The sequence below is a fragment of the Limulus polyphemus genome, unplaced genomic scaffold, assembly GCF_000517525.1.
Source record: "Limulus polyphemus unplaced genomic scaffold, Limulus_polyphemus-2.1.2 Scaffold3592, whole genome shotgun sequence".
Lineage (NCBI taxonomy): Eukaryota > Metazoa > Arthropoda > Merostomata > Xiphosura > Limulidae > Limulus > Limulus polyphemus.
Genome location: NW_013669202.1, coordinates 40,280 through 57,054, shown reverse-complemented (window position 1 = coordinate 57,054; position 16,775 = coordinate 40,280). Strand labels below are relative to the sequence as shown.

Here is a 16,775-nt window from a genome sequence, read left to right as displayed (position 1 = left end):
TTTGTTTATACATATTCAATGCATCTTTATGTTTTAGTATACTCTTCATGTTTTTGTTGGGATGGATTGTGATGGCTTTATTATTATACATTTATTCTAATATCAATGTTTGTTTAAATTAAATTTATATTTAGAAATGTATACTGTTAAATATGTATTGCAAAACTCCTGCCTATTCCCTAAAGTTTTAGAAGATTCTCAAGTGTAAGAATCAACAATATATGTGTTTATGTAAACGCCAGTGTTAGCATCAGTATTTATAGTATTTTGGCACTTGTGTATAAAGTTAAAAACATAAATAGATAATATTCAACATTAAACTGATACGCAATTAAAATTGCCATGGGTCCTGTTTCTAGACACATAATTATAGAATTTTGGCACTTGTGTATAAAGTTAAAAACATAAATAATAATCAACGTTAAACTGGTGCAGAATTTAATTGTGTACCAGTTTAACATTGAATATTATTTATGTTTTTAGCATCAGTATTGTTATGTAAAACTGAAATTTTGAGAAACTATCCACCTACATATAAATATAACCAACGCGTTGTGCCAAAAAACAATATATATATATATTATTAGGTTGCTGTAATTGGTGTACTATAAACTTCATAAGCTTATTAATCAAGAACTTCAGATATATTGACCAAAAATGTTCATAAATTTTGAACATTAGAAATCATTCAACTTCAGTGGATTCACGTTGACATTAGAACTTTTACAAAAACAGTACCTAACTTCAACAGTGGAAACTCGACCTGTAATCGGCGTGTGATCAGTGAAGACCACAGAGCTAGCTAGCTCCCTATTAAGTGAATTGTGCCTACATCAACTCAAAATTAACTCTCTCATCGTGAACCCTTGATAAGACATCAACGAAGTTCCAGACTAGAAAGAAGACATTGTATTGCTTATAAGTTTGTAAAACTTTTGTATATAAATTATTGTTTGTAATATCTGTTATTGTAAATTGTATTATTGTTTTTATTAAAACATATTTGTATAAAACAAAGAAAACTGTGTGTATCAATCTTGTTGGCAAACATCATTAATTGGATATATACCAGCATTTACTTAACTACTAAATCTAAATTACAATTAAACTCAGTTTTAGGCTATTTAAAATTGTAATATGTAAAAAGATTTCTAGATTATGATTTAATTATTATTGTCCATTGGATTATGGTGATAATGAAACCTTTCAGCTAAATCTTGTTTATGTTATATTTTTATATTTTATATAGTATTGGAATTTTATAAATCCTGATATACAAACTTTTTTAATATGAATGTTTGTGAAGTTCATGTCTTTTATTATACATATATATATATATATATTCAAACCCTGTAGGTTCTGGATTTAAAATCTTATCAATATTGTATAAGGAATTGTAAAGCATTTGTTTGTATTAGTGTGTGTAAAAGTTTTGGTAGGATGTTTCTTGCTCCAGAGTGTACATATTTAGCTGTATTTTCCAAGATGATACCTCACCTCCTCACACAGAATAGCTTCATTCTTCGTGCATCTGCTTGTGATATATATAGGCCACTAGCCTTGAGCTAACTCCCACATAAAAATCATGTGTTTAGCATGAACTGTGCTAGTGCATGATGAAATCACCATATGACAATAGCCTTTCACCAATGGGAGGGTGCCACAGCCTCCTTGTGAAGTAACTTCTCATAAACACTTGTTCTCAAAATTAATTCCTTCTTTTCATCGGTATTGTCTAGCACAGACAATCCCAATCTCATAGTTTAGTGAAACAGGTGATATAAACTATCAAGCATATGCTTGTTAAGTTTGGTTATCTGACTTGAGACAAACACCCTGTCTCATGATTGCATTCTATGAAACTGAATAGAAATCAGCAGGTTATTTGGTGAATATTCTCAGGATTTGTTTTTCTCCCTGTAAAAATGATGTATGGCTCTCCACCTAGAGTGGAAATCCAACAATGCTAAGGTCATGTTACTTTACAAGCATCAGTTTGCATGCCATTAGCTAGGAAAGACTACTATATGACAGAAGAGATTACACAATGAAGAAACATATGTACCAAAGTAGAGCATGGGTGTGGCTTTGGTCTGGACATGACCTCAACTTTTATTCCACTGAGTTAGGCATCTGACATATAACTTACAACAGAAAGGAGGCATGCAAAACCACAAAGCACACATTGACCAGCTACATCTGTACATAACCATTAAAGCTCTGGTGAACTGGCTAAGCCAAGAATCAGAAAAGGAGATAGTCAAACCATATGAGGACTAAAACACTGCTTTATCTCACTCTGACACTAAAGTTGTAGAGGAAAAAGCTGAAAGTTCACACCTGATTGTTCAGGATGAATCAGATGAGGAAATACCAGACATAGAGATTGAGGACAGCTTTGATGGTTCATGGAACCATCACCAATAAACTACCAATCAATATGGTGAGGATTAGCCTTGACAAAATAGCCAAGACAGCCATTGACTGAAAGGAAGTAACAATCCTTGCTTTCCAAGCTATAAAGTGGTGTTCACCATACAATGCATGTGTTACATTGCACAAGATTTGATTGATTATCACAATGCTAGAATAGGCCTAATACTGATGTCTAATGATAAGTAAAATAATTATAATCATGCTTTGTCAGCAAGAAAAAAGGCATTCACACCATAACAATTGTTGTTGTAACAAGTGACTTATATAGATAGGGTTCTGACTACTACTACCAGCCAACGTGATGAGCTATGGATTGAACAAAACAGTGTTAGCAATGAATATGGTGAACATAATATGGATGGAGATCCGTAAAGGTACTTTACTTTCGCTCACATACGTAGCCATTCTCATTCAATACTGCTCTCTGTTTGCTAAATTTTTTTCCCATGCCACAAGCCTTTCTCTCCTTTGCACCCCTCAATTCACATGGTTTAACTGATTCTTGCTTACAAATTATCATGCGACAAACTTCCACACATCCAAGTAACCTATATGACTCCCTCTATGCTATTCTACGTAACTAGCACTTCTCATTTGGCAGTGCTTATGTTAAGACATTTAGATTTGTTTTTGTATCTTTATATCAATTTCTCTCACCAAGTTTACTATTTATTATATAATAGTGATGTTTGTAATTTATTCGGAAATGGAATTATTTTATATTTCTTCCCAGTTGTAGAACTTAATGTTTCATTACAAATTTTTTTCTACTTTTTATTTTTTTTCTGCCAACATAGTTGTGTTTGGTTATGGTTATTCATTTTGAATATGAATTTCAAATTTGAAGTTACCACTTTGGTGGTTATATCTTCTCTCAGCACATTTACACAGGTATCAGGTGGCAGTCCTCAACTGGGAAATTATCAGCTTTACTTCATTGGGAGATTGATCGTCCAATGAGCTGACCTTCATCGGGCCTCAACTCGAATTTGGGGGCCCACACATTTAGAAATACAGTCCCCTGACTTTGGAAATATAAGGCGTTATACTGTTATGGTTTTTGAATATATTTACCGTTAATATTATTATCTGTACTTATTTGGATTTAATGACATAAGTTTAGTTAGATTGGTCAATATTCATAGGCAAGTTCAGGTTTGAAATTTGGGCTTTGTTGTATCCTTTGTCCTATAATGTTAGATTACACTTAACATGGATCTTTGTTATTTTAGGATTCATCTTACTAGTATATCATAAATTAGGTTAACTATATTGTTTTTCTTCAAAACATCACATCTCATACATATGTTATTGTCAATACACACTTACTTAATTTTATAATATAATGTCTATTTCATTTTTGTTATTATTTATGTTTTATACTTCTTCATATTAACTTTATTTGTGTGGACGTTTGGAGCTGGGGTCCATACAAACTTCTCCCAATATTGTGCATATTATTGTTAGGTTAGGGTTTTTAAATTAGAGCTTAGTGATGTACTTAGTCCAGTACATTTCACTTAGGCTTAACAAATGTCTGTTATTTTCAGTAGTCTTCGTTTCTTCAACAGATGACATCTTGTACATATGTTTATTTCGTTGCTCTTTTGTTTCATTCTGAGTCATTGCCATCTTTATTCATGTTCTATGTCCAGCACCTTCTTGTCCTTTACCTGTTGTACCTGTATGCTCGATGCTGATTAGAGTTGTAAGCAATAGGTCCCACCTCAATCACTTCTTGGTTCTTCCCCATTTTTAATATGTAGTCTTTCATCACACTCAGGTGGGCAATTTCTGCAGGCCTGAGAATGCCCATGGTATACATTCTTAGTTTTCATTTCTCGAGATGCTATCTTAGGTTTTCTCATCACGTGATTTATACAAGTTTCATGCCTTGCCTTTCAGACTTGTTTCGGTTCTGTATGTCTTTTGTCAAGTGGTCTGCATTTTGCCCGACTTCCACATTTTGGGGGATTTTACTAATACCACTACTTGGACATCTGGCTTCGGTTAGCTCCTTCTGAATGGGGGTGTCATACCATACTCATCTGCTTCTTACACAAACAGCTTGGGTGGTTGGATTTTCCATCTAGATAAGTTCTCCTGTTACTTACCTAGCATTCTCAGCTATTTGGGGAGTGTCGTTTTAAACACCCAACTATATCAAATCCATCCATTCTCCTCCTTGAATGCATCCAATAGAGCTTTGTTATCCTTGCCATTAATATTCACTATCTTACTGTTAGTGAGGGTTCTAATGCATTATGGGATGTGGCTTCTATGGAGGCATTTCTCCTTTTCAGTCTGGTACATTTGTGATATTTTCAGGAGATGCTGCATGAACCATGGTCTCTTGCTAGGATTCTCCTCTTGACTTTCCTCCTTCCTTCTTTAAGTATATGAATTGGTAGTTGAAACTGGCCCCCCACGTTGTTGGGTTTACTGATTCCTCTCCCTCCTCCAGATTTGTTTCTCTTTCCTGATGTGTGGGTAGATCAGTAGGAGGCTTCAGTCCAATGTGCTTTAGTTCACTTTCTTGTCCAGATTTGATTAATCATGTTTCATTCCAACTAATTGATGTTGGTGGCTTATATCACTCACCAATGGGGCACTCATTCTTGTTCCCTTTGTGGTAGACCCTTTTTCAATCCACATACATCTCCTGACTTGTTGTGTTCCAGGTGCTTTCGACCTTCTTGCAGATCGCCTTTCAAGTCCCAACACAGTTTCTCCCAAGGAGTGGTTTCTTGATCCTCAAATTTTTGATGGCTTTGCCTCCTGTGAGGTACTCCTCCACTTGAAGCGTTTGACTCCTTTCTCGATTCCAAGCTGTCTCTTTTGTTTTTGGTCTCTGGTTCATAATCCACTCGCCCTGGCAGGACAGAATTAAATCAAGTTTATAACTTTAGTTTTTCTTATTCTGTCACTTTTCTTCTCAACAAGGTTTAGATCATCCTTGTCACTCCAGGTCAGATCTTTGTAATTGATCCTTCCTTTTACTAACCTACATTTTTGTTTCTTTCCATCTTCCACCTTTATTCTCTGTCAGGTCCAGATGACCTTCTCTGTCCTGTACATGCTCTGGGTTGGTTCATTGCTTTCAAGGCTTCTTTCAGTTTTTTCCCTTCCTTCCTTACACGTTAGGTTTTGCTTGTGATTCGATTGGCTTTTTTCCTTGTCTCCTTCTTCCCGTAATCAATTCCTGGTGTCTTCACTCTGCTTAGGCACCTTACCTTTTACTTGCATATCAACCCCATCATCCGTTGAAAGTACTTCATCTGTCGAGCAATGATACTACATCTCATATGCTCATCTCCCATTATCTGCTATGGGTAGCTGTTTCTTCCTTGTTTGAGTACCGTCTTCCACCTGTTGCCAACCTTCACTCTTCTGTGCCACAGTAACTGAGTTAGTTTTCTTTCTTTTGTTATGTATATATATGTTATTCTTCAGGGACCTGTCCCATGTTTTAACCAGTATCCTATTCCATGGGAACTGTCCAGGTATACTTGAATAGCTTAGAATTGTACTAAAACCTGCACTCCAAGGCCATGTTGACTTCACTTTCATAAGTTCCATGGCCACAAAATGCACACTGTTCATTACAATCACATAAACTAGAGATGGGGTATTCCACAAGATCATTTATAGGTTATTCCTTGTGATATCTTTGCTTCATAAATATGCCTGTTCCAGGCCGTACTACCCCATGGACTACATGGATAAAGCAGAATGGGATTGCTGCCCATCCCTGCCATTCTTTAGATTGAATAAGTCAGGTTTGGTCTGCTTTTCAAAATTGCACTGTCCTCAGTGTGAACGTTCCTCTGGACTTTCTACCACACTCCCCCCTTCTGTTTCTTCCATTGAAGTAACAGAGTCCTTTCCACTTTCCAGTTCCAAGCTGCTAAGATGGTGGATCATGGAGGTGTCTTCCAGAATGAGAGATATACAATATAAACAATACAGTCTCTATTCAATTGAAAGTAGGGTGGTGCTGTTCTGCTGGTGTAGATGGTGAGATGTTCTCCAAACGGAAGCTGTATCTCTGCATGGGTTTGTCCAAGAGGATGTTGTAGCTTTGGAATAAGGCATCATAATGATTGGGATCTCTCATCCTACTCCCACATGGAAGTCAGTTCCTGACGGTTAAGTTTTGGATTTAGAGCTGAACCAATCAACATCATGTCCTCACATATGTAGTACAAACGGTATCCCTCATCCTAACCCTGCATGGATGTCAGTGTTCGGCAGTTGAGTTTTGGATTTAGAGCTTAATCAATCAACATGATGTACTCGCACATGTGATGTGATGGCATAAATACAGTTCACCCCTTCGATTGGGATCCCTCATCCTACCCCCACGTGGATGCTGGTTTCCAGCAGTTGAGTTTTGGATTTAGAGCTGAACCAATCAACATAAGTCCTCACACATGTGTTCAGGATGTCCCGGTCCTTCACTCTATTTGCCTTGATTGCACTACCCCAGTGTTGTGGGTCATGGTAGGTGCACTTGTTGGTTGCTCTGCTTTTTCCTTTTGCACTACCCCTTGATGTCTTATGCTGAGGATGTTACTACGTTTATGGTGGTTCTGGTCTGTTTGATTTGAGTGGGATTTACATGTATGTTATTTCACTCTGCTCACATGTGCCCTGTTCACAGATCGTTAGTGGGATTTCTTCCTCCGATTGACTGAATTTGAGGTGAAGATGGTATGCTCCTCTTTTCTACCCCACATGGATGTTGGCTCCTGTTGATGAGTTTTGGATTGTTGTTGACTTACCAACAGTATGATCCTCATCCAACCATTTTCTTTCCCATTGGGTGGTGCTCCTCACAATTTTCTACTCAGATCTATCACACGTTTGTCACATCTGGGTGAAGAGTATACCTGGTAGAGAAGTGGTGCAGTTTCTCACATCTTATTAAAGGGTACCTTTGTTAGGATGTCCTTCGGATGCTTTCAAAAGATACTTCTACTCTCTCCCTCACAACATTCCCTCTACCTATTCAGTGTAGGATTCTAGCTATGTATGTGAATGGAAGTAAGGTATCTTGTTGGAAGTTATGATTTTCCTATATTGTCAACTGGTGCTTACATTTCTGCCTAAACTTGAGTGATAGTTAGGTATAATAGCATAGACGGAGTCAAGTGGCACTACTATTGGTGGAGGTTTGTCACATGATAATTTGCATGCGAGAATTAATTAAACCACATGAATCAAGGGGTGCATGGGAGTGAAAGGCTTGTGCCATGTGAAATAATTTGTGCAAATAAAGGGTAACACTGAACAAGAATAGCTATGTATGTGACCAGAAGTAAGTACCTGTTAGAAATACATTTTCAGTGGAGAAAGATTATAACTTCTATTATTATTATACATTACTGTGATCATACATCCCCAATTTCTGGGGACAGTCTTGGGATAATGAATGTTATCCCCTATTTGAAAAAGTCACCTCAAAATACCCTTTAATTTTTTTCTTATATTTATTATTAAGTCTGTAATATATTCCAAATAAACATTCAGCCAGTTTTATTATTATTAGCTTAGGTCTAGCATTATCAGGTAACAACACTAGTGTACTCACCATTGCTTGGTTCTTGAATATGCTATAGGTGAGTTTAATCTGAGTGTGTATTGATATATACTGTAGTAGCAGCACAAATATTAATCCTGGCTTACTAGAATTTTAGGTGAAAATTCTTAGTTCAGCCAGTTCTGTCAGTGATTATTTATTCTGTGATGCCTGAAAAGAAGAATGTGTTGAGTATGATGGCTGTTAGATTTTGGCACATTACTAGACCATGGCTGACAAGTAGTATCTTTGGAAAGTAATTTGAGACAGTTACAAAATAGTTTGTGCAGGAGCTGGAGGCAGTCTTTTATAAGTTATTAGAAGTATGTGATGATGTATAATAGAGATAAATATATATATATAGTAATATACGTGGATAAATAAATGTTTATTGATAAATTGTATTATTAGTATTTGTTTTTTTTTATGATTTATATAGTGCATGAGTAGGTTTCACATAACACATAGTCAGAAAAGCAGTTAAGTTCATCTTGTTCTATATGCCTATGTCTGTGTTATTTTCTGTTCTTCCGATGGATTGTGTGCTGTAATGTTGCATGTTGTGCAGGAATGTCAACAGTAGTGTCTTTCAATGGTAGTTCAGATGGTGTCTCAAGGTTACAGCCTCCTCTGTGTTTGAATGGGAGAGATCATTCACTTAGGTGGTGCTAGTCATTCTGAACAGATCCAACATTACCTACTAAATAAGGAACAATGAATTTAAACAATCTTGTAGACAAATTCTGCTTGATTATATAACATCTACTAGAAGTGATAGTCCCATGTTTAACAAGTACACATCTTTTTGAATGAATAGATATTGTTGATTTTATGCATTACATTATATCTGGTCTCTTTCTTTCCCAAACTTCAGAGATTTATTATTATTCCTTAGCATATATCCTGGTTGAATCTTCTGTTATTATGTGGACCTATCTTATTGCTCTTAAGTTAATCCAGTTTGATCTGAGTATACCACACTATCTGTTAACTGTTAAGTCGAATGGGAAGGTATGTTTTTGCTATGAGGAGGGAGAAATCTGTTTTTAACAGTTGGAATAGTCAAAGTTAAATCAACGTGGCATGTAGGAGAATAAGTAGGAAAGCGAAGTGATGTGTGTAATGCATGGACTTGAAATGTTTGTTATGGAAAGTATTGTAGACATGGTAGGTACAAGTTATCATACAGCCATATTCCTTTAGCAAATAATGAAAACTTTATAGCTAAATAGGATAGTGGAAGTTTTATGGCTGTAAGCATGATTTTCTGTAAGTCAAAGTTGAGTATAAAAAATTGGGGTCCAGGCACTCTTGGCATGCTAATTTATTAGTCCAAAAGCAAACCAAATTCATATTAAATTTTTCCATACATTGAAAAATAAAAACATTTTATAGAATAACCCATATCTTTACTGCAGTAGCTATTGTAAATAGTTGAGTTTGAACAAAATTCACACCACAACATAATTGTACATATCAAAGATTTTAAATAAAATTTTCAACATTTTGTCTTGTTTCCCATAATAACCAAAATATACAGTAATAATATATCCAGCTACAATGGGGAGTATAAAGATATTATTGCTGCTTTAGTTTCTCGCTCTTTTCTGATTCATACCATTTAACTTAAAGACGGGAGTGCAGTCTCCTTAAAATAACCTGCAAAACATTTAAGGTAAAACATTTAAAGTGCATTACAAGAGTTTCAAAAAGAAAGCTCGTTATGGATTGACAGTTCACTTCTACTTGTATACTTTCACCAGCTCTGTCGAGCTTTCGCCAAAGGCAGAGCTGGATATGAAATTTTCTGCTCCAAAAATTAGTCAAATTGCACATCTACTTAATTGTAATGTGCATTTCTTTCAGACTTTTGTTGAAGTATGACTTGCAGTTGAACTGATAATTAAATGCAACACCTAGAAAACTTAATTTTGTTCATGAAGGTGATGGGTGTATCATACAACCTAATATGACCTTCTTTAATTTAGAAAATTTCTTGTTCAAAGTTTTGTGAAAAATACGTGCCTGAGTGTCTGAAGGCTTTAGAACAATCGGCCATTTGTTACACCTTACTGTAATTTGGTTGAGAAAAATCTGGACTCTGGTGGCAATGAATGAAGGGTTGCAAGATATGTCACCAGCATACTGAGAAGTGTGTATTAGTGGAAAGGGGGAGATTGGTAGATCATTAACATATACAGTGTGTAGTGTAAAGAGCAGAGTATGGAACCCTGTGGAACTCTCATTATTAAATGAAAAGAAATTGCTAATGCACCATGGCAGTGTGGTTTGTGAGAAAATTTGAGACTCACCAAAGAAACTTGGATGGAATGTTATAAGATTTAAGCATAAATTTAATACCATTATTACAGACATGTTACATCACATATATTATACACTCAAAAGGTATTTGAATCTGTTATCCCAGCAGCAGTTATTTTTTCAATTATGAATTTTGTGTTTTATAAGTTAGTAAAAATTATAATTTTTGTCTGTTTCAAATTAAGTAACTATTATTTCATTACATTATTCTGTAATAATTATAATACTTGATTCAATTATGTTGGGTATTTTCAGTATTTTTTTTTTGCTGTCCCAAGCATTTCTGTACATACATGTGTGTGTGTGTGTGTAATATATAACTTTGTAAAAAGCTTTGTCAACAAAGTTTTTGTATTTCAGTCCAGGCATGGTCTAGTAGTTAGCACACCAGAATGCATATCATAAGATGTAAGGTTTATGGTGTTATATGCTGCTGAACACGCTCCCACACTATGGTGTATTATAAGAGTAAGAACCATGTCATCATAGGCAATTGGTGCTGCTCTCTGGTTGCCCTCCTTTTAGACAGTAGTTCAAAATTAGGAACAACTATGCTGAACCTAGACTTTTAGCTCATTTGTCACATAAAATGTTGTGTTGCAAAATACCAAATGCCCATATTCTTTATTTATTGTTGCTGACAAATTAACAACAATATTAGAAAAAAAAATATTTGGTATATAGCATTAAGTATTTTCACTTGAAGAAAATATATAGAAGTTCACTGATTAAATGCAGTTAAATAGCATGCTTTCTTAACTTGAGCTTCATAATTTATTCAGACAATAGACCATGAGATATACTAAATGATTATCATGTTACTTTACTATTAGAGCTTACATAATAATCTGTTTGTGACTTCCCACTCGATTTACATCTATTCTCAAGCAATTATGAGAACAAAGAGAACATAAGGGATTTACTCTTGTTAAATGGCAGTTATTATATGAACTGAATGTAAAAGAAATCCTTATGGTGTTCCAAGCATTCCACTATTCTATGTAACTGTAATGGTAATTAGCAATTTAACAGAGAAAACATTCTTATATAAATGCATTCTTGTTCTGCCTGCAAGTGGCTGTGCAGGTGGCCTGCATTTTTTGTTTTGCATCCTGTGGAACAGCACTTTTTGTGTATACTATGTACATTTATGTTTCAATAAAATGTTGTTTATTTTACAAGTGTGTGTATTTGCTCACTGTACCTGGTCCTTCAAATATTTGAAAGGTTTAAGAGTCTCTATACCTCAAGGATTTTATATGTTTTGTTACACTGGTGTATTTGTCACATCTAAATGACATTGTTATAATAACTGCTCTATAGAGTATCTAATTGTTTTTCATTAGTCATCTATAATGCTTTTTTTTCAGACTTAAAAAATGCCAACGTTTAAGAGTGTGCAATCAATTCAAAGTATTTTATCTTTATATAGTAAATTATTAAGTAAAATAAATTTTTTTTATTGTATTTGAGACTGGGTAAAGGTCTCATTTTTAAATATTTATTGTGTACTATTAAATGTTGGCTTTTTAAACATATATCTATGTTATCTGTTATGCTTATTTAATTGTTGATACAGAGTTAAGTAATATACAGTATATTGTAGCCCTAACCATAACTGCTTTTCTGCATATTTGATACTTATAATAAACTCTTAAAACTTTTAATGGGATTTTGATACCTTACATGCACATATCTCAGTATCTATAAATTGATATTAAACATGTAAGTTTAGAATTTCTAATATTTGTTTTGTCTTTCAGTCACCTGGTTTTAACTTTGTACTTTCTCGGTGTAATCTGTTCATTTTTAACAATTTTGAACTAATATTATTTAAAAACTAAATTCATCTATGTTAATTATGGAATAATTTCTAGATTTAATTTTTTTACATTTTCTATTCTTGTTTTTGTAGGTTAACAAATCCAATTTTTTGTTTACTTGTAGGGCTGGTGTTCAACCTGGTGATATCATCACACACATTAATGGTAAAGCAGTTAAATCTTCCTCTGATATCTATAAAGCTCTTGAGTTAAATCAACCTCTCAGATTAACCATCCAGAGAAAGTATAATACTTTATCAGTAGCAGTGCAGCCCCATGAACAATAGTGATTGGTAAAACTAAATTCTGATAGATTTCTACATCTTGCTTTTTACTTCTGAATATCACAAAAACGTTTGATGTGACATTTAAACACAAGCAAACTAAGTAATTGTATTAAAACTCTGAAATAAAATGTATAAATAAGCTATGTGATTTATTATTGTACCGTGTATTTATTACCAGTTAAATTTATAGTAAAATAACATATGAAAATGAAATATATTAAATTGTTTAAAAGTAACTAAATTATATAACATTATCCTGTCAGGAAAACTTAAAAGTGATAGTATAGTATTAATTTCTCATCTGAGTATCACGTTATTAATAGTATTTTGGGCTGTAATTCAAATGTTGTCCGATAAATTCAGGCCATCTTTGCTGAAGTGGATTATGCCTTCATTAACAAAGTAAGTAGTGCTGGTGTATAATCTTTCTAAAAGTGTTTATAAGGGAATGCTTCACTACCATCTCTAACAAATACTCCCAAGTAGTGGGCATTTTGAAGCAAAGGAGATCAATTTTTTATGATTTTGTGAGATAATATTTGCATCAATATTCAAACAGTCTAAGATAATATATATAACTGACAATTTGATCCAGGAAAATAGTTCTTCCTTGCACACACACACACACATCTATATATATATGATCCTTATTGTAATTATACAGAAAATTATGCAGTTCAGCGAATCATATCTCACAAATTGTATGGCATAGGAAAGTGAAATTGCACAGGAGTGTTGACATGTAGATGCAGATATCACAATTGTCATGTGTGGCCACCAAGGGCAACATCATTATTTGTTTTGCATATTTCCCATGGACATAAATGATCCTTTCAATCACAGTACAGCTCTTTCAATCAACATGAAAATGACAAGTGTGCAGAGAGGTGAACTAGTGAAATATCACACCAAAGGATGCAATGCCAATGTAGCTCTCAGGGAATAGCATAAAATACACAGTGGGCCTTGTTCCAGTGTTGCTGTGTGGAAATTCATAACAAATATTTGAGAAAGTGGTTTATTTTTGTGGTAGACCATATAAAGGCCACCAACACCTAATGAAACTATTGCTGAGAACAGCCATGCCATAGCAAAACAAGTCAGCACAAGTGTACATGGGTGCATCAGTGTATGTTATGTCATCTGGTATCTGGATTTGCCAATTTCAAGTGCTTGTATTGCTCTTTGGTAAACTTTGCAAATGTTTCCTTTCAAGGTGCATTATGTTCAAGCACTAAATTAAACAGATTTATGGCACTCCTGGTGGCATTATGTAGCAATGGTGGCATTTGTATCCACATAATACCATTAACAATCCTATGCAATTTCATTTTACTGTGCCATATTGTTTGCAAGATATGTTGCTCTGAACCTTAGGAAGTTCTTTATAATAACTGTGTAACAACCTAAAAAAATTCAGTCATAATAGTTTTCAAACATATCACCTACAATTATTTATTTTCAATGATTGGCAAGGATGAATCTTGCAATAGACATCATATGTTAAAAGCACAAGTCACATCTATATACTTAAAAATACTCTGATTTATTTTTGGTTTTAAGTAATTTATATTAAAAACATTTGATGAAAATAATATTCTTCAATTTTTAATTCCTTTTAACTTACTATTTCTGAAAAGAAATCTGTAAGATAAACAACAAAAAGTTGATGTACTGTATAATGCCAGAGAATAAATTTGGTACAATGCCAAAATGTTGTTCACAAACCTAAATTAATTTAGGTTACTCAATAGTGAATTAAAACATCTTAAAATCTCAATGAATATTATATACACACCACAGTTATGAGAGTCTTTACTGTATTTCTTTGATTTGCTGATGAAGCTGTGCTGATAAGCCTCAAATAGGCAAAAATGCAGTCCATAGCAGAGGGTATGGCAAATAAAAGAATATCATAGGCCTCTACAGCACAGATTATATTTTTAATTCTGTGTTTGGTGAAAAGAAATCTATAATACCATCATCAAACAGTTGGTCCAATGTATAACATAGAATGATAAATTTGGTACAATACCACATTATTATTCACATACTTAAATTAATTTAGATTACTCACTGCTAAGTTAAAAGTACTTAACAGGCCCCTCACAAGTCACTGGGGTACATTTTTGTTGAAAAAAAAATACCCAATCTGATTTTTCTTAATTTGAACTGAAATTTTTTGGACATTTTTATTGGCTAAAAAGAAGTCATTTCCTGAACTCTTTTAGAATTGGGGCTGTGAAAAGTGATTTGAAATGGTAAAGTGACTGAAATCTGTAAGTGAATCATAAGCTTAACGGCCAAGCACAAGAAGCATGGAAGTCTCCAAATGACATGCAGAAGAATTCAGGAACCATTTAGAACCACCTTAGTAGATGTTGTGGAGCAAGCTGAGTACAATATTATGCCTGTAACTGCTTTCAAGGTGTTCCTGTTTGTTCATCCTACTGCTGACTATCGTGATGCTTCGACCTTTGCTACTGAATCGCAGGTGAAATCGTTCATATCTCAATTGAAAGGTAAACATAAAAATGTGATAGAAGAAGCATAAAAGGTTCACAATTGTTTAATTAATGATGGTTAGGTTAGGCTTTATTGATATATACTGAATTTACTGGAGACTTGAGGATGCTGTATTTCACTTAAAAATTTATCAATTAAGAAAAGAAAACTTGTCCCAAAAAAGATACGTCCAAAACCACCCTCTTTGGGAGTTTCTAGATTGAACTTACTTTTAATATTCAACAAATTATAATGTAAAGACACTCCTGCAGGACCTGTTGAAAACACCATTAATATTTTTATAAGCTATATTTTTAATGTTATAATTTAAATGTTAGCTAGAGGGCACATCATGTTAGGATCAAGTTAGTCCTAGAGTATTTGGGAATATTAATGCTTTGCAAAATATCTAAAACAAGATTTACATTACAAATGTAGGTTAACCAGACAATTGGCTAAGTAAGCTTGCAGCTAAACAGTGAAGCATCAAAAAGAAAGAGTTGTTTTTAAGCTGATAGAGTGAATCATTTAGTGCATCTACATTTTTAGATCTGTATTAGCTATTGCACCTATCAAGTTACTTTGTTACAAGCAAGTTGTTGATTTTTATATTAGCATAATGCAGACAGCATGACTGTTAACATAAGCCAAGTTGCAAAGTGTACAAGCCTGTAAATAAATGTTAATGATAAAATGAAATAAAAGGACTTGCCAGCTAAAAGAATATTACAAGTGGGGTTATTTTAGTAAAAATAAAATATAATTTTGACTAAACTTCATCTGATGAAGATGATGACAGTAAGAGCAAAGAGTGAAAGTGAAGCATTGCTTGAGATTATGAAATTATTAAGACAAAATCAGGAAGAAATTTGCAGAAAATTGAAAAGGACCGAGAAAAAATAGAAAATTAAAAGAAGACCAGGAATAATGTGCAGGAATTTAACAGAGGAGTTAAAAGAAAGGGATTTACTATTTTAAGAAGAATTGAAATCAACTTAACTCTGATTGAGGACATGATTAATGAAACTATTGGAGATGTACAGAGAGATTACAACAAGTTTGAAGAAATGCATGGGAACATCTTAGAAGTAGATAGAGGATGTAATGACAAAACTGAAGAAGTGGAAAAGAACATCTATGTGAAAACAATACATTTGAAAAATTAATTATTAAATGCAAAGATTAAATCAACCACATCTCTTTCTGCATCAGCTCAAGCTTTCAAACCTAAAATGCCATCTTTATATCTTTAAAGGAAGCTCTGCAGTTGGCAATGTAACTAGAATTTAATAATGCTATAGATAAACTTCTAATGGCACCATCTACAAGTTATGTGAATATTAGATCCTGTAGTATTGAAACATCAATTCCTCCTTTCAATAGCATAGATGAACTGAAATTATTAGTTAGACAACTAGTTAAACAGGACAGAGGAAATAAAGCATAAAAAAATAGATGTTTTAAGTGTATCTCGAGGGGATATATTGCCAGGTACTGCAGGCAAAGGCCTGTATGGAATAAGAACTCCTCACAAAGGATACCAGAAAAAAGTAGCTGTTATAGATTTGGGGAATTTGACCATTACATTCAGGACTGTAAGAAATCAACAGTTTTATTAAGTCAAAGAGACGAAGCTCGACTAGAACAAAGCATCAACACGGATCTAATGAGACATAACTAAAACAGGAACTAGTTAACTGAAAATACTCCATCTATCCCAAATGAGGAAAGAAGTTTATTATTTAACCCGGTGACTACCGGCTACTAACTTTCTTAGTAGACAATGCAAGTCTTGCTATATTTCATTCCAACAATAAAACT

General features: G+C 33.9%; 1 protein-coding gene across 3 annotated transcripts in view; it reads left to right on the top strand.

The window, feature by feature from the left end:
- LOC106469650 (serine protease HTRA2, mitochondrial-like) overlaps window positions 1–14,756 on the top strand; it is a 66,434-nt gene extending 51,678 nt beyond the window's left edge. For 2 of the 3 annotated variants that reach the window (XR_002612886.1, XM_013930151.2), the window contains exons 6-7: window positions 12,287–12,327; window positions 14,681–14,756. Coding sequence is in view for 2 of the 3 variants with exons in the window: in XM_013930151.2 (XP_013785605.1) it covers window positions 12,287–12,327; window positions 14,681–14,694 (55 nt within the window). In the remaining variant the exon portion in view is untranslated. Of the gene's footprint in view, window positions 1–12,286; window positions 12,602–14,680 lie in introns of those variants that run through there. The other variant, XM_013930150.2, reaches the window with a different exon arrangement.
- The last annotated feature ends 2,019 nt before the right edge of the window (window positions 14,757–16,775 follow it).